This window comes from Dioscorea cayenensis, unplaced genomic scaffold (assembly GCF_009730915.1).
Source record: "Dioscorea cayenensis subsp. rotundata cultivar TDr96_F1 unplaced genomic scaffold, TDr96_F1_v2_PseudoChromosome.rev07_lg8_w22 25.fasta BLBR01000946.1, whole genome shotgun sequence".
NCBI classification, from domain to species: domain Eukaryota; kingdom Viridiplantae; phylum Streptophyta; class Magnoliopsida; order Dioscoreales; family Dioscoreaceae; genus Dioscorea; species Dioscorea cayenensis.
In genome coordinates, this window is record NW_024087337.1 from 1 (window position 1) to 24206 (window position 24206).

At 35.4% G+C, this 24206-nt stretch overlaps 4 protein-coding genes across 18 annotated transcripts; all 4 read right to left on the reverse strand.

The window, feature by feature from the left end:
• Positions 1-326: 326 nt before the first annotated feature.
• LOC120255331 lies at positions 327-4211 on the reverse strand. 6 transcript variants are annotated; one of them, XR_005534976.1, is made up of 9 exons: positions 4124-4211; positions 3757-3976; positions 3590-3644; positions 2990-3088; positions 2560-2789; positions 1977-2095; positions 1564-1718; positions 1155-1247; positions 327-1076 (listed from the first exon to the last, which is right to left on the reverse strand). XR_005534976.1 is itself a non-coding variant. In XM_039263176.1 (7 exons), the coding sequence occupies exons 2-6, from the start codon at positions 3819-3821 to the stop codon at positions 1181-1183; spliced, it is 441 nt and encodes a 146-aa protein (XP_039119110.1). In that variant the 5' UTR covers positions 3822-3976; positions 4124-4211; the 3' UTR covers positions 329-1076; positions 1155-1180. The 6 variants fall into 6 exon arrangements, 2 of the variants coding, with proteins under 2 accessions (XP_039119110.1, XP_039119111.1); XR_005534978.1 differs by lacking the exon at positions 1977-2095; XR_005534975.1 differs by lacking the exon at positions 2560-2789 and having other exon boundaries at positions 328-1076.
• A 20-nt stretch (positions 4212-4231) lies between these two features.
• Positions 4232-8926, reverse strand: LOC120255328 (MDIS1-interacting receptor like kinase 2-like). Of its 5 annotated transcripts, none has more exons than XR_005534972.1 (4): positions 6973-8926; positions 6377-6804; positions 4739-5075; positions 4232-4459 (listed from the first exon to the last, which is right to left on the reverse strand). XR_005534972.1 is itself a non-coding variant. In XM_039263170.1 (3 exons), the coding sequence occupies exons 1-2, from the start codon at positions 8318-8320 to the stop codon at positions 6419-6421; spliced, it is 1734 nt and encodes a 577-aa protein (XP_039119104.1). In that variant the 5' UTR covers positions 8321-8926; the 3' UTR covers positions 5392-6020; positions 6377-6418. The 5 variants fall into 5 exon arrangements, 1 of the variants encoding a protein (XP_039119104.1); XR_005534974.1 differs by having other exon boundaries at positions 4232-4445; positions 4739-5106; XR_005534971.1 differs by having other exon boundaries at positions 4739-5106.
• A 1208-nt stretch (positions 8927-10134) lies between these two features.
• On the reverse strand, positions 10135-12785 carry LOC120255334 (MDIS1-interacting receptor like kinase 2-like). The gene is made up of 2 exons (XM_039263180.1): positions 12692-12785; positions 10135-11042 (listed from the first exon to the last, which is right to left on the reverse strand). Exon 2 carries the CDS (start codon positions 10897-10899, stop codon positions 10135-10137), a length of 765 nt encoding a protein of 254 aa, XP_039119114.1. The 5' UTR covers positions 10900-11042; positions 12692-12785.
• LOC120255326 (MDIS1-interacting receptor like kinase 2-like) lies at positions 12742-20974 on the reverse strand. Of its 6 annotated transcripts, XM_039263169.1 has the most exons (7): positions 18115-20974; positions 17908-18009; positions 17345-17747; positions 16567-16768; positions 16426-16480; positions 13345-13645; positions 12742-12835 (listed from the first exon to the last, which is right to left on the reverse strand). In XM_039263169.1, the coding sequence occupies exons 1-3, from the start codon at positions 20942-20944 to the stop codon at positions 17356-17358; spliced, it is 3324 nt and encodes a 1107-aa protein (XP_039119103.1). In that variant the 5' UTR covers positions 20945-20974; the 3' UTR covers positions 12742-12835; positions 13345-13645; positions 16426-16480; positions 16567-16768; positions 17345-17355. The 6 variants fall into 6 exon arrangements, with proteins under 6 accessions (XP_039119103.1, XP_039119101.1, XP_039119098.1 ...); XM_039263167.1 differs by having other exon boundaries at positions 16426-16476; positions 17908-20974; XM_039263164.1 differs by having other exon boundaries at positions 17908-20974.
• Positions 20975-24206: the final 3232 nt, after the last annotated feature.

The window sequence follows — 24206 nt, forward strand, 5'->3', positions numbered from 1 at the left end:
AAGACAGTTGGTACTCCAAGAATATCATCAAGTCTTGCAGAAAGATCTGAAAATAAGTAGGGAATTCAAGTTGGATCATATCCTAGGCTTTAATTTCTATAATTTACAGGTGATAGCGGCCTGGGATATATGAAATTATGTATTACCATGGTTATCTAACACATGTTGCCTTTTATTCGTTGAGTTTATTTTCCCAGCGATCAGAGGTTCCATCTCTTTTGTCCATTTGATCTGCATGGTCACAGCTTTTGATTTTGGTACTGAGGCCAACTTCTTTATCTCTGAAAATTTAGTAAGTCATTTGGCCAAATTGAGGTCAAGTAAGGAAAAGGATCTACGTATGGCGGCGTGGTAATAATACAGTAGATTTTAAGCAAAACCACTTAAGGGTTTTTTTTTTAAAGCTCCAAATCTTTGATGAAAGTATGCAATATCATACAAGAGAGGGAACCATGGATGGCTATCCAGTCTAAGAAACAAGCATGATCAAGAAAGGAAAACAGAAAACTGTTATTTTGGCAGCTTAAGTGACTCCACTAGTTTTGTCAGTAACCGATGCGCATGCAAATGAAGTATGACTAGTTTGTATATAACTAACCAAAATTTCTTTGTGATTTTTTTACCTGCCCAACCATGGGATTTCTCTTTATCAAACATGAACTAAATGAAAGAAGAAATAATCAAGGTCCCCAAGATCATCAAAGACTAGAGTAGGAAAGAAAGAATTCCATCCTCAGCAGAAGTACATACACTAATCTACCACTGCTGAAATGCTTTAGTGGAAGATCTCTTGGAAACTGAAAGAATGGTTTCACAATTATCTTGAGAAACATTGACATGCTTTGGTGAAAACTTCTAAACATAAACTCCCAACTAAGGTGCAAGTAAAGCAGCATCACAACATGATATACTAGGTGTTTAGAAGTGCAATTATACCTTGAAAATTCTCATGCGTTGAGCTCTGCTCATACAACAATAGTGCTTCGGCAATGGATGCATCAAAACTGTTGCTAAGGGAAAGCCTGCTTTTCCAGAGCTTGGATCACTCTATAAAGCTGTGAAGATTCCTTCCCAACCTAGAAAATTTGCAATTGTCTCCAGAGAAGCAGGGTTGAAGGAAACCAAGGAAACATGAGCAAATGGCAGATACTTACTGCAACGAGCTTCTCTCTCAATGAGTTCAAGTGAGAATCAAGTTCTGTGTCATATCCTCCTTCAACTGATAAATTCTCGACAGACAAGTCTTGCTGTATAACAGTATGCAACAAAATAGCTGTTACAACCACAATTTTTTTTTTTGTGAACCATTTAAACAATCTTTAAACATTCCACCTCTCTTAATTGCAAAACAAGAGTGAAATCGAAAAAGATGGCTTGAAAAGGTACGGTTACTTTTTTCAAATTAAATATAAACTTTTAGTCAACCATTGAATAGCCTAATGGTATAACACAAGATTACAAAGGGAAGGGAAAGAGTTTGAATCCTTCCCCCTGCAGTACTATTTAGTACTGTTTATGTACTACACACCCAGGTCTACTACTTTTCTTGTACTATTCACAAACCTGAGGGTGGGTCCCAGTGGGAGAAACAGTAATTCCACCCCTCCAGAGTCATACGGCAAGAGAATTTTTCTAAGAGGTTTGTAAGCCGCCGTAATTGGTGCACTTCCATACCTGTTATCCCTTTGACAATCCCTTAAATGGGAGGCGCTTCTCGCCTATTAGCCAAAAAAAAAAAAAATTAAAAAATAAAAACTTTTAGAGCCAGCAGGTTAGAGATAATTTAACCAAAAATGAAATGCTGGAAGTCTCCTAGCTATGAAAAGATATAGTCGAAGAAGTAACATCATGAAAGGCATCATATCCTATAGTTCATAGCAAGAACAGATGTAGATGCAGAAAACAGAAAACAAAATCAGGTGAGATAGGACTATCGGTGCCTGCATAAATTAACTCCTTTCAGATAGAAAACCTACAGCTTTTCACAGAGTGAAGCCCTCAGGTATAGCAAAACAATGTCGAAGACAAAATTTTCCCCATATGTCCATTCTCTTGTCCAAAATTTCTTGGGTCATGTTGCGAAGGTATGAAACACCTTAAGACATAGCAAAATAAAATAATAAAATAAATATTATCAAAATATTAGAACATGGTTAGCCTTTATCAATCTAAAGGTTATTAAGCATTTGATGGATCCATTGTGAAGCATTAACGTCAGCCAATTCTAATGAAGTTATCTACAGCCAAATCAAATGAGGATAAAGAAAAAGAGGAGTTTACAGTTACTTCATGATTATATTTCAGTAAGATGCAGCCAATTTAAATTTAACTTAGAATCATCCCACTAAACAATAGAAATTGATCATGGCCTTACATTTTCTAACCTATTCCAAATAGAAGAGAGAAGTGGAGTGTTAGACTTTGTATGTTAACCCTTTATTTCAAGATGCATAACAATGCTCAACTGTGAAGTATTCAACACAAAGCCTAGCGGCTTGAAAATCACATTATGCGGAATTTAACCCCAAAAACAAAACAAGAAAAAGGAAATGTACACACCTAAGAATGCAGAAATGTTAACCAAATGGGGGCACAAACTATTTCAAGTCCCACTTCCATAGAGTTTTAGGTTTTTTCCTTCCTGTATGTATTCATCATTTTTGCCAACCACAAACAAAGGACTAAGGAACAGCTTGAAGTTCTTATAGTTTGGTCAATGTTTTTGTCTTCCATTCACAGTTCGTCCCAACTCAAGGCCGCCCCACAAACAAGCACCTTTGGTTAAATTCCTTCAAGCAGGAACCTCATTATTTAATTTTAAAACACAAATACCATTGTTGAAAAAGAAGGATTGTAAATCAAATACCATTGTTTGTGGTTTCAATCTACAGACCATTAGCAAAATGAATTGCCTCTCCCATCCATCTTAGATTGAGTATAATACAACAATTATCTATCATTCAGAGATAATAAATGATGCTAAACGTACTCTGATGATCAATCGTTCATAATCCTTGAAAATAACCACACATTTCTGATGAAATCTACAGGAATTTTCTTCCAAAGTTGTAACAAGGTCTGGAGAAACCTGTGAAACAGAGGTTCTACCTTAGGAAGATGAAGATCAGAAAGAGGAAATCATGATCACGAATCAGAAACACCATCAATTCAAACAAGAAAATGAAAGAATGACTGAATGAGGGAGAAGATCATTTTTCTTCGATGAACTTTGAGAGAAACAATCAAAAACTGAATTGAATACAAAGCTCTCCATTTACACAAAGCTAGTGAATGTCTTTAACAAACTTGCTGAGATGTGGCTGGAAATGTTTTAATTAATTAATAATATGCTGACATGGCAAACAGCAAGTTGACTTAAATTTCATAGCTCGTGTAAATAATGAACTCCAGCTTCTTCTAATCACTCAATTCAATAAACATTTAACTCCATGAAGATGCATCAGCTTCTTCAATCACAGCAACTTCATAGCTTTTTACAACAGTTTTAGACAATCACCAACAAAACACTAAATCATCCATAAAACCACAACATCAATGAATAATACGGGCAAAGGCGAGGACTTTATACCTTGGCAAGCTCATCAGATTGCTTCTCCCCACATCCCGTGATGATTGAAGCCTGCCTGAGAAATCCAAAAAGTGCAAACATTAGGGTTGAGAAGAGTTACATAGAGAGAGAGAGAGAGAGAGAGAGAGAGAGAGATCAATAGATCATAAGGGGAGATCATCCGTAACTGGAGGCAGAACGGCGGCGTTGAGGACCTCATTGATGAAGCGCTGGGGGTTGAGATCGCAAGCATCGAAGACGGCCACGCTCTCACTTCACTCCATGGTCGCTGCTCTGGATTTGGGGGATGGGTTTTGAAATGAGCGGGAGAGCTCTCAGCCGTCCGATTTGCATTAAACGGCCAGATGTGCCTCGAGATATGGATCACTAGAATACAGCAACTAACTCCTACAATGTAGCAGGATTGTTTAATGTTCACATACAGTTCTTTGACTATTTCTAACACAAAGTACTGGTCCTACCGGATATTAACCAAAGATATGTATCTAATTAAAAGAAACTTAGGGAGAATGAGAGAATAAGTCTAAATCATACCTTCAATACTAGGATATATGTGTTTGCACAATTTTCATGAGGTGATCAAGGTAAGTGCTTGAAAAGAGTAGATGTCAGATGTTGACCCGAGACTTTGGAGAAAAGACAATCTTTGAGATACTTGTTGCATTATAGGGCAAGCCTTCGGATCAGTGATGAGATAATGCATTGTTATTAAAATCACCAAAGAGCACTTGGTTCGTGGCCACTTGATCACCTATATGAAGGGGAAGACGTGGATCTAGGATATCTTTCACTATCACACTCAATAATAAGTTGCTTAAGAGATCCCTGGGATGCGTTCCGCGTATCACTTCAAGTGCTACAATTCCAAAACTGTATACATCACATTTTTCAGTCACTCTCGTTGTATAGGCAAGCTCTACAAATACAAATCAAGCTTAAAAATAGAAATAGTTTAGTCCACTCCATCATTATTCATTACAAGGTTGATAAATCTAATAAGTCACATGGGTAGGTCTAATTATAACATAATTTGAATAGAAGAAGCAATCAAACTAATTTGGAGATGCATACATGCCTAGTGCCATGTACCCGTATGTGCTCTAACAATGGCTTCACAAACAAAAAAACGAAATAGTCAAAGTGGCTTACAAGCATGAAAGACAAGCTTACTCCTCTTCTTCACTTGTTTGAAAGATCAAACCAAACTTCTTGGAGTTTTCAAGCCAATCTCAAGCTCCTTCTTCAATTCCTCAAAACCCCTTTTCTTTATCTCTCTCACTCCTCTTCAAATGTCGCTTTTAAGATCGCCAACTTATGGGTCCAACCACACCCGTGCTTAAAGCCGTCCTCTTCCATAAACTCGATTCCTAAGATCAGCACACCCGTACTCCTTGCCGTGCTCAAGAGCACCACCATGCATTACACTTGGAGGCCATGTTCACCAAAATCTCAATCTCCTGAGCGTGCTTTTCCAAATCTCAAATTCCTGAGATTTGCACGATCTCAAAGACGTATTTCTGAGTGTACATAAAACAATAGCCATATGTACACATAAACAATATCATGAACAGTAACTCATCTCATTAGATTTATATCCTAAGATAGCATTGCCAAAAAGTCAAAAGCAACAGAACAAAGCATGCAAAACACACAGAACAGAGCATGCTTAAGTTACCTAAGCTAGAAAAGAATAAAAATCATTTATAATATTGCTTGCGACATGAATGTAATTCTAATGCACAAGATTTTTAGCTAATGGAACAAGAGATATTTGTTGCCCTTGTTCCTCATTATTTATGTAATTGAAATCACGCTAAAATTGAGAGGATATCAAGCAAGGTTGGTGGCTCACTAGCAATTAACACAGCATAACAGAAAGTTAAATTTTTCTAAAATATATATGACAAATACTTGGCCAAGTTTCAAGGTGGGAGGAATAAAATCTTTCGTTATATAAATTGGTGATGTGCATCAGTGTATGGTTTACTAGCAATAAAGAATATTGTGAAATCTTCTCTACTCTGGCATGAGTCAAGAGCACATATATATATATATATCTTAACATAAGTACAGTAGTTAGCTTTATTTATGCCGAAAGATTGATGTACATAATCAAGAGAAGGCTTCAATATGAAAAGAATTTTTTTTTATATATATAAAATGGAACAACCACCTTGCTAACATATAGGAGAGTTAATTATAAGAGTACAAAATAATGAAGATAAAGTTAAGGAAAATTAATTAAAAAATACAAAATAATGAAGATAAGGAGCACCAAGAGATGGGTCCAGCAAACATGAAAAGTGGAGTACTATGAAAAGTCAAGGGAAAGATCACCCTCCCTTAAGTGACTAAGATTGTGCTTTTTCATTGGTAAAGGCGTACAGAGACGTTCAACATTCCATTTGTTTAGGATGCTCAGTAGAAAGAGCTGCAACAGACCACACATATAATTATAATATAAGTTCTCATCATATTATACACTTAGACAAGCAAGTTTATATTGGAGTAGTAGGTTTATATTATTCAAACTACCATTTATTTTGACCCATGTGATTGCATGAGAAATTTTTTCTCACTATTAATACATAAGCTTGATTAAAATATAAGAACATAGTAATAAGCATGACTAAAGTTCAATCACATACTGGAATATTTGCAACCATACAATAAATTCAGTCAAAAAGAAATATAAATGCAAAGTTACCGGTCTTAATGGATATTAAGTAAGGATATGTATCTTTTTAAAGAAACTTGGGAAATGGAGAGATTAAGACTGGATCATACCTTCCTTACTAGAAATATATATATTCCTCCCCAACGTTCCCATCATTCATGCTCTTGATCATCAACATGTGTTTGTACAATGTTTATGAGGTGATCAAGGGTAAGTGCCTGAAAAGAATTGATGTCAGATGCTGCCAAGGACTTTGAAAAAGACAACCTTTGAGATACTTGTTGCATTGTAGGGCGAGTCTGTGGATCAATGTTGATGCACTGCATTGCTATTAAAATCATTAAAAGCACTTGGTTTGTGGTCACTTGATCAGCTAAGCGAAGAGGAATACGTGGATCTAGCATATCTTTCACTAACATACTCAGTGATAAGTTGCTTAGGAGATCTCCAGGATGTGTTCCATGAATCACTTCAAGTGCTACAATCCCGAAACTATATACATCAGATTTTTCAGTTAATCTCATTACATAGGCATGCTCTGCAAACACCAATCAAGTAAAGTTCAGTAGTAGCTCAGTTCACTTCATCATCATTGTTCATATTCAAGGTTGATAAAACTAATAAATTGCTTGTGTAATCACTTAGTCTAATTACCAGAGAGTACACATAGAAGAACAATTAAAATGATTAGGAGATGCATACATACCTGGTGCCATGTACCCATATGTCCCTGCAAGCAAACTCCAATGTGATGAGTTCGGTTTTAGTAGTCTAGAAATACCAAAGTCTGAAACACAAGCCTTGTACTCCTCATCTAAAAGAATGTTGTTGCTTGTTATGTCTCGATGAATGATAGGTGGAGTGCAATCATGATGCAAGTAAGATAGAGCTTGAGCAATGTCTCGTACAATGTTGACCCTCTTGATCCAATCCAACTCCATGGATTCTCGTTCTGATCTGAGACTAGCACCCAAGCATCCTCTCTCCATAAACTCATACGCAAGAAAGCTAAATTCATTAGTAGAGCAAAAACCATAGAACCCCACTATATTCCGATGCCGAATTTTGGTTAACATTTGAATTTCGTTTTGGAATTGCTCATCCATGTGACCTTCATGAATTTTCTTGATAGCAAGTATATCTCCTGATAATAGTACTGCTTTATAGACTACACTGCTAGCTCCAACACCAATTTGATACCTCTCATCAAAATTGTTTGTCGCTTGAATGATCTCTTTGTATGCCTCTTTTCCATGATTAACCCTCCAAATGGAGGAGAAATGTCCTCCAAATTCTTCCACAATATCATTTGTAGTGGATCTCTTTCTTATGTAAGAAAGTAATGTGAATATTCCAACTATCATAAATAAGAGAAGTAACATGCTACATATTAGAACGGTCAAGAGGATGAATTTGTCATGTTTCTTCACGTGATCATTAAATGAAAGAGATTTATTACATGGAGGCAAACCATGCACATGACCACATAAGCCCTTATTGTCGGTAAACCACTCAATGGGAGCTATTTGAAAGAAATGGTTCTCCGGAATTGGACCTTCTAGAGAATTGTAAGATAAATCTAACGATGTTAAGCCTGCCATTGATTGAAAAGAAGATGGAATGCAACCAACCAACTGATTGTGTGATAAATTCAACTCTTGCAACACTATTAAGTTACTAAGTTGTTGTGGTATTTCTCCCGTGAATAAATTGTCACTCAAGTCTAGGACTTCCATGAAGTTCAAACTACCAAGTTGAAAAGGGATGGCTCCATTTAGCTCATTACTACCTAACTTGAGTGAGATCAATTTAATGCAATTCTCCAACCAAATTGGTATTTCTCCTCTCAAATTGTTGCTTGACAAATCAAGAGCTTCTAATGAAGATAGATCTCCAAATTCTGGCGGTATGGTTCCCGTGAGATGATTGTTGCTCATGTTTAGGTAAAATATACTAGATAATTTACCAAACTCTCTTGGGATCTTTCCCTCCATATTATTGGAAGAGATGTCAAATCGTCGCAACTTTGGCAATAGCCCAATTTCCAAGGGCATTATTCCGCTGATTTTGTTGCCTGAGATTCTAAGGCTTGTCAAGTTGAGGCATGCTCCCCAAGATGGTGATAAAGTGCCAGACAACCTGTTAAAGCTTAGATCAATATAATCCAAGTGCAGATGAACACCAAAGCTTTCAGAGACATCTCCAGTGAATTAGTTTCTTTCAAGCCGGACCCTGACTAGGTTTGTTGAATTTTTCAAACTTATCGGAATGGGACCTTGGAAATTATTGTATCCTAAAGTAAGATTTTGCAGCAAGCCTCCTTTGGCCAAATTTGGTGGTAGGATACCAGAAAGACTGTTGTTGAATAATTGAAGATTAATTAAATTTGTGAGGTTCTCAAATTCATTAGGCACTATACCAAAGAGATGATTGTCAAATAATTTTAATTCAGTAAGACCCTTCAAATTTCCAAGAGATGGAGGAATGATGCCAGTTATTTTGTTGCTAGATAGGTCAAAAATTTCAAGCTTGGTCAGGTTTCCAATGCTATGTGGGATGGGACCAATAATTTGGTTTTCGGATATATCAAAGTCTATCAAGTTCACTAAATTCCCAATCTCACAAGGAATGAAGCCATTTATGTTATTCTTATATAGGTAAAAAGTTTTCGCAATTTAGTCAGGGTTTCCAATACCATGTGGAATGGGACCAATGATTTGGTTTTTATATATTGAAAAATCTCTCAAATTCACAAAATCCCCCAATTTCACTAGGAATGGAGCCATTTATGCTATTATTAAATAAGTGAAAGGTTTCAAGCTTGGTCAGGTTTCTAATGTTATGTGGGATGGGACCGGTTATTTGATTGTCAGATGTATCAAAGTCCCTCAAATTCACCAGATTCCCAATCTCATAAGGAATGGAGCCATTTATGCTATTACTAAATAAGTGAAAGGTTTCAAGCTTGGTCAGATTTCTAATGCTATGTGGGATGGGACCGGTTATCTGATTGTCAGATGTATCAAAATCCCTCAAAATTCACCCGATTCCCAATCTCATAAGGAATGGAGCCATTTATGCTATTATTAAATAGGTGAAAGGTTTCAAGCTTGGTCAAGTTTCTAATGCTAGTGGGATGGGACCGGGTTATCGATTGTCGGATGTATCAAAAATCCTCAAATTCACCGATTCCCATCTCATAAGGAATGGAGCCATTTGATGCTATTATTAAATAGGTGAAAGGTTTCAAGCTTGGTCAAGTTTCTAATGCTATGTGGGATGGGACCGGTTATCTGATTGTCAGATGTATCAAAATCCCTCAAATTCACTGATTCTCGATCTCATAAGGAATGGAGCTCATTTATGCTATTATTAAATAGGTGAAAGGTTTCAAGCTTGGTCAAGTTTCTAATACTACTATGGGATGGGACCCGTTATCTCGATTGTCAGATATATCAAAAATCATCAAATTCACTCGATTCCCGATCTCATAAGGAATGGAGCCATTTATGCTATTATTAAATAGGTGAAAGGTTTCAAGCTTGGTCAAGTTTCTAATGCTATGGGGATGGGATCAAGTTACTCGATTGTCGAGATATATCAAAATCAGTCAAATTCACCGATTCGATCTCATATGGAATGGAGCTGTTTATGTTATTGTTATATAGGTAAAGAGCTTTCAAGCTTGGTCAAGGTTCCAATGCTACATGGAATGGGACCGATTATTTGGTTTTTATATATTGAAAAATCCCTCAAATTCACTAAAATCCCAATTTCATATGGAATGGAGCCATTTATGCTATTATTAAATAGGTGAAAGGTTTCAAGATTGGTCGAGATTTCTAATGTTATGTGGGATGGGACCGAGTTATCTCGATTGTCGATTATCAAAATCAGTCAAATTCACCAGATTCTCGATCTCATATGGAATGGAGCTATTTATGTTATTGTTATATAGGTAAAGAGTTTCAAGCTTGGACAAGGTTCTAATGCTATGTGGAATGGGACCGGTTATTTGGTTTTTATATATTGAAAAATCCCTCAAATTCACTAAATTCCCAATTTCACTAGGAATGGAGCCATTTATGCTATTATTAAATATGTGAAAGGTTTCAAGCTTGGTCAGGTTTCTAATGTTATGTGGGATGGGACCGGTTATTTGATTGTCAGATATATCAAATTCTATCAAATTCACTAGATTCCCAATCGTACAAGGAATAGAGCCAGTGAGGTTATTTCTCCATAGGTATAAAAAATTAAGTTTGGTCAAGTTCCCAAACACTAGAGGGATGGGACCAACTAAGAAATTTCTGGAGATGGTTAACCAATTCAGGTTCAATAGCTTTCCAAAAGAAGGAGGTATGGAGCCACTTATCTGATTCTCAAAGAGCCACAAGGTCTTGAGCCTTGTCAAATTGCCAAGCTCTGATGGGATGACGCCTGTGAGATTGTTGTTAGAAAGATCAAGAATGGCAAGCTTGGAGAGAGCTGAAATGGTTGCAGGGATGTATCCATGTAGACGGTTGTCACTAAGGTCAAGAACTTTGAGTGATGGTAGAGCTGAGAAGTTGAGAATCTCCAGCTTCCCTTCTAGTCCCAATTGTTCCAATTGGACCTTAGTGATGGTTGGCATGAGATGGCCATCATTTCTGCAAGTGATTCCAGTCCAATTGCATGGACTGGTCTTTGATGTCCAGGTGTTAAGAAGTTCTTGTGTTTCAATGGCGGCCTTCCATTGAAGAAGAGCTCTCCCTTGGGATTCAATCTTTGAAGCTGCTGCCATGTTAAAAACAGGGAAACAAAGATTGGAGAAGAGTAGTAGTAACAGAGAAAACACCACCATCATCATCAATATTGGGAAGGTGGTGAACTTTGTGGGAAGCAGTGATTCCATTTTGAAACTATATGTTATTCCTAGAAAGCCTCTAGACATTTTCTTGTGGCTTTGTTAGCAGAAAGGGCGTTGAGCACCTTAATTTTTATAGCATCACAGAATGAAAGATAATTCACATAATAATTAATATCATTTTAAAAATAAGCATTTATTATTGTCAGCATTCAATCACAGTGTTAGATAGGCATGACAGTCACATTGTTGTTAACAGCTGACTTTTTGTCTTGATTAAAAAAATACTTATCCACAAACTGTGATGAGGCTTGATGTAACATTTGTGGTTTCCGTCATGATGTCTCACTCTCATTGACTGTGATCATGTTGGAATAATCAAATGAGACCTGGTCTTGATTATTCTACTCAAACCAAAAACAATTAATGTGGAAAAATTCAGAAGCAAAAGATGCATGTTCCATTCTTCAATATTAATATTCTTCATGGGTAGTATATCTATCTTAAACAATTAGACAACATAGTCAAATTACAATGATAAGTGGCCTAAATTAAATTACACTTCATTTATTTCACCCTAGCTAGCTACATATATTTTGTCCAATATAAAACCGTTGTTAAAAATTTAGGAGTTTTGTATATTTGTTCTTGGCTCTTTGTAATAAATTGTGATTTATTCACTCCGTAAAAAAAAAATTATAAGTTTCTAAAATTCACAAATACTTAATAAAAATATATACCTCATGTAATTATTAAAAATTATATTTATCTTAAAAGTAATATAATTTTCAAACTTTCATTATCGTTGTTTAAAATTTCTACATAATTTCAACATGCTCTTGCAAATTTAACTGTCTATCAAAACAAGCATATGTAATTATTACATTTTTGAACAAACACGCGTCTAGTACGGTGGATTGTTATTTGAATGGTTAATGGTAGATCTAAAGTCTGACTTCAAGTAAACAATATATAAAATTGCAATCAGTACCAACTTCAAATGAAGATAATATAAATTACAAAACAAGTGGTAAGGATATACAAAGCATGCAAGACAGTTGACATGTAGCAAAATAATAGGAATAAAATTTTAACATCTCATCTTAAATTGCATCATTCATTCGGTCATCATATTGCTTGTAAATCCATTGATTGAGAAAAACTGAGTGCATAGAAAAAGCCTCTTGCATCAATGGTCCAATGATATAACAGTTAAGTACCGTGAATGATATGAGAGGGTAAATGTGGATATACAAGGTCAGTCCCATGAGAGTAATCTAGGCAGACAAGGTCTACATTGAAAATTTCAATGATAATGGTAATGATAATGATAATGATTATTTTTATTAACCACACAAACAAACTGAATGATTCAAATAATTAAATAAAACAAATATGAGAAAAAAACTATAGTACTACATTAATAGTGTCGGAAAACGATTCACATATAATTGAGATACAAAATGGAGTCAAAGACATTATTTTTATTGTTTCAAATAAAGTGTGTTTCATATTCTAGGGTTTAATTTCTATGATTTACAGGCGATAACAGTATGCAACATATAAAATTATGTATTACCATGGTTATCTAACACATGTGGGCTTTGAAACTTGGTGAGCTTATTTTCCCAGCTATCAGAGGATCCATCTATTTTGCTCTTTTGATCTGAATGGTCTCAGCTTTTGTTTCAGTACTGATGCCACCTTCTTTACCTCTGAAAAGCTAGTAAGTCATTTGGCCAAATTAAGGTAAAGCAACGAAAAGGATTTACATATGGCATAGTAATCATACAGTAAATTTTAAGCAAAACCACTTAAGGTCTTTTTTTGATGAAGGTATGCAATATCATACAAAAGAGGGAACCATGGATTTAGGCAGCACAAAACTGTTACTTAGGCAGCTCAAGTGACTCCACTAGTTTTGTCAGTAACTGAAGCGCATGCAAAGGAAATATAACTAGTTTGCATATAACTTTTTGAACCAAAAGATTTCTTTGTAATTTCTTTTTACCTGCCCAACCATGGGATTCCTCTTTATCAAACATGAACTGGATGATGAAGAAGAAATAATCAAAGGTCCCCAAGATCATCAAAGACTAGAGTAGGAAAAGAAAGAAATCCATCCCTTAGTAGAAGTACATACACTTACTTACCATGGTTTAAAATGCTATAGAGGAAGATCACTTAGTAAACAAAAGAATGTTTTCCAGGAGTTTAGAAGTGAAATTATACCTTGAAACATCTTATGCATCAAGTTCTGCTCATACAGGAATATCATCTCAGCAAGGGATGCATCATAACTGTTGTTAAGGCAAGCCTGCTTTTTCAGAACTTGGATCTCTCTGTGAAGTGCTGAACATTCTTTCCCAACCTAGAAAATTTGCAATTGTCTCTAGAGAAGCAGAGTTGAAGGAAACCAAGGAAACATGAGCAAATTACTGCAACAAGCTTCTCTCTCAATGAGTTCAAGTGAGAATCAAGTTCTGCGTCATATCCTCCTTCAAGTGATTAAGTTCTCGACAAACAAGTCTTGCTGGATAACAATATGCATCAATATAACTGTTAGAACTGCAATTTTTTTTTTGTTAAATCATTTAAACAATCTTGAAAAATTTCCACCTCTCTTAATGTCAAAAGAAGAGCAAAATGGTAAAAGGAGGCCTGAAAAGGTACAGCTACTTTTTCCCATTTGCAGAGAAAGTAATAGCTGAATAAAGAATGTTCAAGAAATTTTTTGGTTTGCCCATTTTGATAAAAAGAAAAGAATTTTTGAATCCTTCATACAAGTTAAGTATAAAATTTTAAAGCTAGTAAATTAGAGATAATTTAACCAAAAAAGCAAGTTGGAAGTCTCCTAGCTATGAAAAGAGATAGTCGAAGAAGTAACATCATGAAAGGCATCATATCCTATAGTTCATAGCAAGAACAGGTGCAGTAAACAGAAAACAAAATCAGGCGAGATAGAACTACCAGTGCCTGCATAAATTAACTCCTTTCAGATAGAAACCTACAGCTTTTCACAGTGAAGCCCCCTCAGGTACAACAAAACAACATTGAAGACAGTACATTTTTTTATGCTCATTCTCTTTCAGAATTTCTTAGGTCATGTTCCGAAGGTATGAAACACCCTATGACATAGCAAAATAAAATAAAATAAAATAAAGTAATTAAATAAATATGATTACAATATTTGAACAGGGTTGGCCTTGATATTATCAATCTAAAGGTTATTAAGCATTTGATGGTATTCAGTGACTGTATAGGAAGTTTATCCAGTACGCAAAACAAGGAAGGTCTGAGGCCCTAGAGGCTCAAAGCGGTAGCGTCCCCGGTGTACTTCGTGTGGCTCGTTTCCGGCTCAAGAAAATTTGAAAATTAAATATTTATACTAAAAGATTAAAAATTTAGCTAAAAGTTTTAAAAGATATTCTAAAATTAATATCATAGAGAGCTGACTCGGACATTAGAAACGTACATAAGAAAAAAAGGTTTCCCACAATCTAAATCTATACAATCTATACAAAAATAAATAAAACCCGGAAAGCGGAGTAGGAAGCACCAACCATTATTGAGCCCAGCGTAAAATTGGCCCGGCTACATTACGGAGCGCTTGGTGCTTAGGCCTTTCTTGCTTCCAGGGCCCAGCTTTCCATTTCATTGATAGCAGATTTGCTTATCAGCTAAACACATCTTGCTCTAGCCTCTTTGGGGTGTACTTGTAAAGCTCAACACTTCCTTAGATCAAAGAATGATGCGATGTCTCAAAATATGAAAAGAAAATAATCTTCAAATGCTATAATACAAAATGCAATAATATGATATAATGCATGTATATGGTCAAATCCCTAGCAGCATAATAAAATCTAGATTTTAGTGACTATCATCAAAATCTATCCAATCCATCACATCATCAACATCATCAATTTCCTCTTCAAATTTATCATTCTCTTCATCTAAATTTGTGGATTAGCGAAGAGGAGATGAGAGTCTTGATTCTACTTAGTTGGTTGTGTATTAATCCTAATTTCCTTGGCTGGTGTATGTTAGCCTTTTTATTTTTTAATCATCAAAATCGTGGATAAGATTTAAAGTTAAACTAAATATTTTTAAAATAACCAAATAAATTTGTGATATTACGAGGCGTGCCTAGGTCCCATGTGAGTCTTTGTGCTGGGCTCAAGGCCAGCGCCTTTATAGCAGATTACCCACGGCACCTATAAAGGCACAAATCTGGCCCAGGCCTTGAGGCACGAGAGCCAGTGGCAGCAACTATGAATTTGGCGTCTCCTTTCTTTCGGATCATTTGTGGAGCATTAATGTCAGCCAATTCTAATGAAGCTGTCTATAGCCAAATCAAATGAGGATAAAGAAAAAGAGAAGAGTGTTACAGCTACTTCATAATTAGCTTTCAGTAAGATGCTGGCAACTTAAAATTAACTTAGAATTATCCCATCAAACAATAGAAATTGATCATTGATACCACATATTCTAACCCATTTCAAATAGAAGAGAGGAGTTGAGTGTTAGACTTGTATGTTACCCCTTTATTTTCAAGATGAATAGCAATCCTCAACTATGAAGTATTCAACGCAAAGCATTGCACCTTGAAAAATCAAATTGTGCAGGAATTTAACAACCCCCAACCCCGCCACGAGCGATTCCGGACCAAGATGTTCAAAGCAGCTATACCACCCAAGAGGAAAAATGTACAAAGCTAAGAATCCAGAAATGTTAACCAAATGGCGGCTGTGAAAACCAGAATAATACTTATGCAAACTATTTCAAGTCCCACTTTCATATAGTTTTAGGTTTGTTTCTTCCCATATATATTAATCACATTCACCAACCAAAAAAAAAAGGGCAAAGGATTAGCTTGAAGTTCCTACAGTTTGGTTCATGTTTTTGTGCTTCATTCACAGCTTGTCCCAATTCAAGGCCGCCCTACAAACTATCACCTTTGGTTAATTTAAAATACAAAACTCAGCAAAAAGGTTGTTCATTTGTTCCCCCAAATAAAAACCCTCAACTTGCTGAAAAAGACTTGTCGTAAATCAAATACCATTGTTTGTGGTTTCAATCTACAGACCATCAGCATAACAAATTGCGCCTCTCATCCGTTTTAGATCAAGTATAATACCACAATTATCTATCACTAAGGGCTAATAAATGATCCACAAAACAATCTGATAATCAATCGTTCATAATCCTCAAAAATAACGACCACATATTTCAAACAATCACAAACAAAACACTAAATCATCTACAAAACAACCAAATCCATGAATAATGCGGACAAAGCCGAGGACTTTATACCTTGGCAAGCTCATCAGATTGCTTCTCCCCACATCCCGTGATGATTGAAGCCTGCCTGAGAAATCCAAAAAGTTCAAACTTTAGGGTTGAGAAGAATTACAGAGAGAGATCAATAGATCGTTCGGTGAGATCATCCGTAACTTGAGGGTTAGGACTGGGAGGCGCCATCGAGGAGATCGTCGGCGGCGTTGAGGACCTCGTTGATGAAGCGCTGCGGGTTGAGATCACAAGCATCGAAGACGGCCTCTCGCTCTCTCCCTTCCCTCCATGAATTTGGGGCTGAGTTTTGAAATGAGCGGGAGAGGCCTCAACCGTCCGATGTGTTTTGAACGGCCAGAGATGCCTTGAAATATGTATGGATCACAAGATCAGCAACTTCTTCAAATAAATAAAAAATGAAATTTTCATCAATTAACTTTTGGAATTGTTTTGATTTGTTATCTTAGAAAATTGAGTATTTTTTCAGTTGGTAAAAATGTTTATTAAATGAAAATTTTAAATAAAAAATAAATAAATAACAAGCGAATTATATATACCCTTACATGTGCTTAGTAGTAATATGAACTGCATTGAAGCAGGGGGAATGTACAATATAAGTTCCCATCATATTAAACACTTTAGAAAAGCAAATTTATATTGGAATAATGAAAGTGTAGTATGCAAGCTAACATTTATTTTAACTGATATGATTCCAAGAGAAATTTTTTCCTCATGATGAATGCAAAAGGTTGATTAAATTAAATATAAGCACATTTTTTTTTTTCTTTTTGGTAATAAGCATGGTAGAAGTTTAAACGGACATTGAAATATTTGCAACTATACAATAAATTTAATCAAATAAGAAATATAAAATGCAAAGTACTTGTCCTACTGGATATTATCCAAAGATATGTATCTAATTAAAGAATCTTAATCATACCTTAGTTCTCATTATTCAAGCACTTGATCATCAATATGTGTTTGCACAATGTTTATGAGGTGATGAAGGGTAAGTACTTGAAAAGAGAAGATGTCAAATGTTGGCCAAGACTTCGGAGAAAACAATCTTTCAGATACTTGTCGCATTGTAGGGCGAGCCTGTGGATCAGTGTTGATGCAATGCATTGCTATTAAAATCACAAAAAGCACTTGATTCATGGTCACTTGATCAGCTATATGAAGGGGAAGGGGAAGACGTGGATCAAGGATATCTTTCACCAGCATACTCAATGATAAGTTGCTTAGGAGATCCCCAGGATGCGTTCCACATATCACTTCAAGTGCTACAATTCCGAAACTATATACATCACATTTTTCAGTCACTCTCATGGCATAGGCAAGCTCTGCAAATACAAATCAAGTGTAAAAATAGTAATAGTTTAGTTTTCTCCATCATTGTTCATGTACAAGGTTGATAAATCTAAAAGGTCACATGGGTAAGTCTAGTTATAACAAAGTTAGAATAGAAGAAGCAATCAAATCGATTTGGAGATGCATACATACCTGGTGCGATGTATCCGTATGTGCCCGCAAGCAAACTCCAATGTGATGAATTAGGTTTTAACAGTCGAGAAATACCAAAGTCTGCAACACAAGCCTTGTACTCTTCATCCAAAAGAATATTGTTGCTCGTTATGTCTCGATGAACGATAGGTGGATTACAATCATGATGCAAGTAAGATAAAGCTTGAGCAATGTCTTGGACAATACCAGTTCTTTTGATCCAATCCAACTTCATTGCTTCTTGCTCAGATCTTAGAGTGGCACCCAGACATCCTCTCTCCATATATTCATATGCAAGAAAGCTGAATTTATCAGTAGAACAAAAACCATAAAACCTCACAATATTTCGATGCCGAACTTCAGTTAATGCTTGTATTTCATTTTGAAAAGCTTGTTCATTCACTTGGGCTTCTTCATCTTTTTGAATTTTCTTGATAGAAAGTGTCACTCCTGATGATATTGTTGCTTTATAGACAATGCTACAAGATCCAGTACCTATTTGATACTTCTCATCAAAATTTTCTGTCACTCTAATAATCTCTTTGTATGCTTTCTTGCCGTGATTGACTCCCCAAATGGAGAAGAAATGTTTATCAAATTCTTCCCTTGTGTCATTTGTAATGGACTTCTTTCTCTTATAGAAAAGTAATACGGATACCCCAATTATCAAAAATAAGATACCAAATGTCAAAAGAACAATCAAAATAATGATTTTGTGATGTTTTTCTATATCACCTCTGCTTACTAACTGCGATTGATGACATGGAGGTAAACCATGCACTTGACCACATAAGCCCTTATTGTGGATAAACCACTTGAGGGGAGCTGCTCGAAAGAAATGGGTCTCTGGAACAGGACCTTCCAGGGAATTATAAGATAAATCCAATGATGTTAAGCCTATCATTAATTGAAAAGAAGATGGAATGCGACCAACCAACTCGTTATGTGATAAATTCAACTCTTGCAACATGATTAAATTGCTAAGTTGTGGTGGTATTTCTCCTGTGAAAAAATTATTACTCAAGTCTAGTACTTCATGTAAATTCAAGTTACCAAGTTGAAAAGGAATCACACCACTTAGTTTATTACTGCTCAATTTGAGTGAGTGCAATTTACTGCAGTTCTCCAACCATATTGGTATTTCTCCACTCAAATTGCTGCTTGACAAATCTAGAGCTTCTAATGAAGATAGATCCCCAAGTTCTGATGGTATGGCTCCAGTGAGATGATTGTTGCTCATGTTTAGGTAAAATATATTAGATAATTTACCAAACTCTCTTGGGATCTTTCCCTCTAGATTGTTGGAAGAGATATCAAATCGTCGTAGCTTTAGCAATTGACCGATTTCCAAGGGTATTAATCCGCTGATTCTGTTTCCCGCGATTCTAAGGCTTGTCAAGTTAAGGCATGCTCCCCAAGATGGTGATAAAGTACCAGACAATCTGTTAAAGCTTAGATCAATATAATCCAAATATGGATGAACACCAAAGCTTTGAGAGACATCTCCAGTGAATTGGTTTTCTTCAAGCCGTACCCTGAATAAGTTTGTTGAATTTTTCAAACTGGTCGGAATGGGACCTTGGAAATTATTATTGACTAAAGCAAGATGCTGAAGCAAACCTCCTTTAGCCAAATCTAATGGTAGATTACCAGAAAGGTTATTGTTTGCTAGCTCAAGAATAATTAAGTTTGTAAGGTTCTCAAATTCATTGGGCACTTTACCAAAGAGATGATTGTTAAATAATTTTAATTCAGTAAGACCTTTCAAATTTCCAAGAGATGGAGGAATGGTGCCAATTATTTTATTGCTAGATAGGTCAAAATTTTCAAGTTTGGTCAGGTTTCCAATGCTATGTGGGATGGGACCAATTATTTGGTTGTTAGATATTTGAAAAACTTTCAAGTTCATTAGATTCCCAATCTCACTAGGAATGAAGCCATTTATGTTATTACTATAGAGGTAACAATAATCAAGCTTTGTTAGATTTCCAATGCTATGCAGGATGGAATCAATTATTTGGTTTTGAGATACATCAAAAGTTCCCAAGTTCACTAGATTCCCAATTTCATTGGGAAGGGAGTCATTTATGTTATTTGTACCTAAGTAAAAATTTTCAAGCTTTGTCATATTTCCAATACTATGTGGGATGGGACCAATTATGTTATTGTTAAAGAGGTAAAAGCCTTTGAGTTTGATCAGATTTCCTATAGGGTATGGTATGGATCCATATAATTGGTTCCCATCAAGGCCTAATAGGTTGAGTTCAGTTAGATTTCCTATGCCTGGAGGAATGGAACCAGTTAAATTGTTTTTAGCGAGATAAAGTGTCTTGAGACTCACCATATATCCAATCTCATGAGGGATGGAGCCTGTGAGCTTATTTATCCCTAAGGACAAATAATTGAGTTTGGTCAAGTTTCCTAACTCTAGAGGGATGGAACCAACTAAGAAATTTGCACCGATGTCTATTAATTGCAGGTTCAGAAGCTTTCCAAAAGAAAGAGGTATGGAGCCACTTATCTGATTATACAAGAGCTGCAAGGTCATGAGCCTTGTCAAATTGCCGAGCTGTAATGGAATGATGCCTGTGAGACTGTTGTTACCGAGATCAAGGATGGTGAGCTTGGACAAAGCTGAAATGGCTGCAGGGATGGATCCATGTATATGGTTGTCACTGAGGTCGAGCACTCTGAGTGATGGCAGAGCTGAGAAGTTGAGAGTCTCCAGCTTCCCTTCTAGTCCCAACTGTTGTAGTTGGAGTCTGGTGATGGTTGGCATAAGATGGCCATCATATCTGCAAGTGATTCCAGTCCAGTTGCATGGACTGATTTTTGATGTCCAGGTGTTAAGGAGCTCTTGTGTTTTAAGGGCTGCCTTCCATTGAAGAAGAGCTCTCCCTTCGGATTCAATCTTTGAGGCCGTTGCCATGTTAAAAACAGGGAAACAAAGATTGGAGAAGAGTGGCACTAACATTGAGAGCACCACCATAATCAATGTTTGGATGGTGGTGAACTTTGAGCGAGGCCATGGTTCCATGCATGTTGAAGTTATGTATTCCTAGAAAGCCTCTAGTCATGTTCTTGTGGTTTTGTTAGGAGGACCTTGTGGACCTTTATATACCATCACAGCACCAAAGATAATTCATTTAATAATTAATCATCTTAAAAAATAAAACTTAATTATTGTTTGTTAGCATTCAACCACACTGATAGCTACGCACGGCAACCACATTAATATTCTCAACAGTACGTCTTTAAAATTCCTTTCACATTAAAATGATGTATTAAAATACTTTATAATTGCATTGTCATGAACTTCGTATGCAGTGGAAAATCGTCAAGACTTTGAATAATCACACTAGTCACAAACAGTCATCCATAGATTTCCGGGTGAAATGTTCGTATTTATGTAGAATATTTTCAATTAAAACACTTAATTTTATTAGAAATGATATTTCCATACATTAATTAAGAGACGGACTTTAGGTTAGACTTGTGATCCTGATGTATAAATATAATGATGTTTCCCTCTCATTGTTCACTTCCCGCATAGAGAGTTTCAACTATTACTTGCGAAGTGGAGGACACGGCATACATTTTTGAATTGGTTGCAAGTCCAGAGTCAAGGTCATTGGTGTTGAATGGAAAATATATACAATATTTTTCTTCATTTTTATTTTGGTTTGAAAAGTATATATCAGGATAAACAACTTTAAGTCATGGGTACATATTTGAAATTTGGTATGTTGTGAAAGATTAATTATTAATTACATCCTAATAATATTATTTATTGAAATCTCGTTCATAATCTTCAACTTTTATTATTATTTGACAAAACACAGGTAAACCATAAACACATTAGAAAACTAAAGCGATATAATGAGCTCAAAGATACAAAACAATGAGAACCAAGAGATCACCGGAGGAAAGATAACAAAAACACATAGTGTATAATATGAGTCCACTTGAGGTGGATATAGTGTGAAGATCTAGGATTTAAGAAGGCCGGCCACTAGGCGTAGAGAGGATCTCTTCCTAGAGTGCAGCACACAATAATAGCTATAATCTAGCCAGCGATAACATTGGAGTCATCAGTATCACTAGGGTTACGCTCCAGATACCAACAATATAAACATGTGACTAATTTTGAGAATTGGTTAATATAATGAGAACAATGTTTATCCTGCTTTTATTCTATGAAAGTACACTACATTATTGTGGTGTTGAGATTTGGTTCTCTTTTCAATTTAATTTTTGTTGATCATTGAGGAATAATCAAAATATTTTCTTGATGCCAAACACTGCCTAGCATATAAATAATCTAAGCGCACGTTCAGGAAGTCAATGGAGCACTTTAGCTTCTAAATAGATTCACCTGAGAATTGCTGACTCAGGTCTCTAGCTGCAGAAATCCAAACAAAAAGCATATAAATAATCTTAGAAATAACTGAATATGAGGTAAGAGCATGTAAGTCGAAAATACGATGCCACTATTCAAGCAACATTTAATAGCTGCCAGTATTTCTTTTTAAAATTAAAATATATAAATTACAAAGCGAGACGTAGTATATATTTGTATGTAAGAATATACAAGTATATCAAATGAGCAAATACGAGTGCGTAGAAAAAGTCATTTCTTCCGTCCATGATCCAATAATATAACTGGACTGTTGCGCATGAATACAGGGGTTGTCAGTCAAGGTCATCCATGAGAGTGACATACATAGACATACATAGATAGTCAGTCATCCATGGAGATAGAACCGTGGATGAAGGGATTATCCGTCAAGGTCTTCTATCAGAGTGATGTAGATAGTCTAAGTCGTCTATGACAGTGGGCGCTTTGTTCCTAATTTTAGGACTTCACTGACTCAGCTACCTCTTTTCATTCCTTTTTCTTAGCTACGTCATTTCATTCCTTTTTCTTTACTCCTACGTTGGATTGGTTTTCTAGTATATTTGCATTTTGTCTTGTATTTTGTTATTTTATTGTGGTTTTTCAACTCGTTTTTGTGTGTGAGTTGCTTTTTCCGTTTTTAAAAATTAGCAGTTTGTTTGTTTTATTCAAAAATCTAAAAAGTTTGTCAAAAGTATCTGTGAAAATGATATACGTGGTACCGCGTGAATGAAGGTATTGTCAGTCAAAAATCGTCTATGAAATAATGTAGATGAGTCAAGGTCTATTTTTGGAAAATTTCAATGTTAATATTTTATACTTATCATCACACACAACAACAACAACAACTGGATTGGTTTTTGTAGCATATTTGCATTTTGTCTTGTATTTTGTTATTTTATTGTGGTCTTTCAACTCTCGTTTTGTGTAGAGTTGCTTTTTCCGTAAATTAGCAGTTTGTTTGTTTTATTCAATGTTAATATTTCCAATAAATATGTGGTTTTTCCACTTTTTATACAAACAAAACAAAACACACACCAATATTTTTAAATAATAAAATAAAATATGAAAAACAAACACACCAATATTTCTGAGGTATGTACACTGTTATTTGATTCTTATCTATTGCAATTGTACTAAGATCACAAGTTTTCCTATCTCATTAGTTATGTTTCCAGAGATCTCATTGCAGAAAGCGGACAACCCATAAAGCATGCTTATGTTACCTAGGCCTAGTAGAAATTGAATCATTTATACTATTGCTTGCAAAATGAATGTAGTTCATATGAACAAGATTTCTGATCTCATTAGGAATGGAACAAGAGATGTTATTACCCTCAGAAATTACTTGACCTGTAGTTGAAACTCATGCTAAATTTGAGAGTATATATGACTGAAAAGTGAAAGTATAAGCTTGTCTTGTCTCATATCATCAAGTGGGGTAGGTGGCTCACTGGCAATTAATTCAATCAAACAAAAACTTAAACTTCAATTTTTTCCAAAATATATATGACAGTACTTGGCCAAGTTTGAAGGCGGGAGGAATATAACCTTTCATTATATAATTGGTGATGTATATACATTACTAGGTTTAAAGGACAAGAAGAAATCTTCTATTCTGTTATGAGTCAAGAGCAATATATTTTTTACATAATTAGAGTAGTTATCTTTATTTATATTGAAAGGGGAATGTGCATAATCAAGATAGTAATGGTTCAAAACTAAAGCTAGCACTGAAACATAAGCCATTAGTTTGAACAATTTTTTTTATTTGAATAAATAGTTTGAACAAATGTAAACAAGGTTCTTTTTTTTTCTAAAAATAAAATAAAGTAAAAAGGAAGAAGGAATCATTTGGAAAATTTGAAACAAAGTTAAGTCTATTTCCAAAAGCCATTTTTAT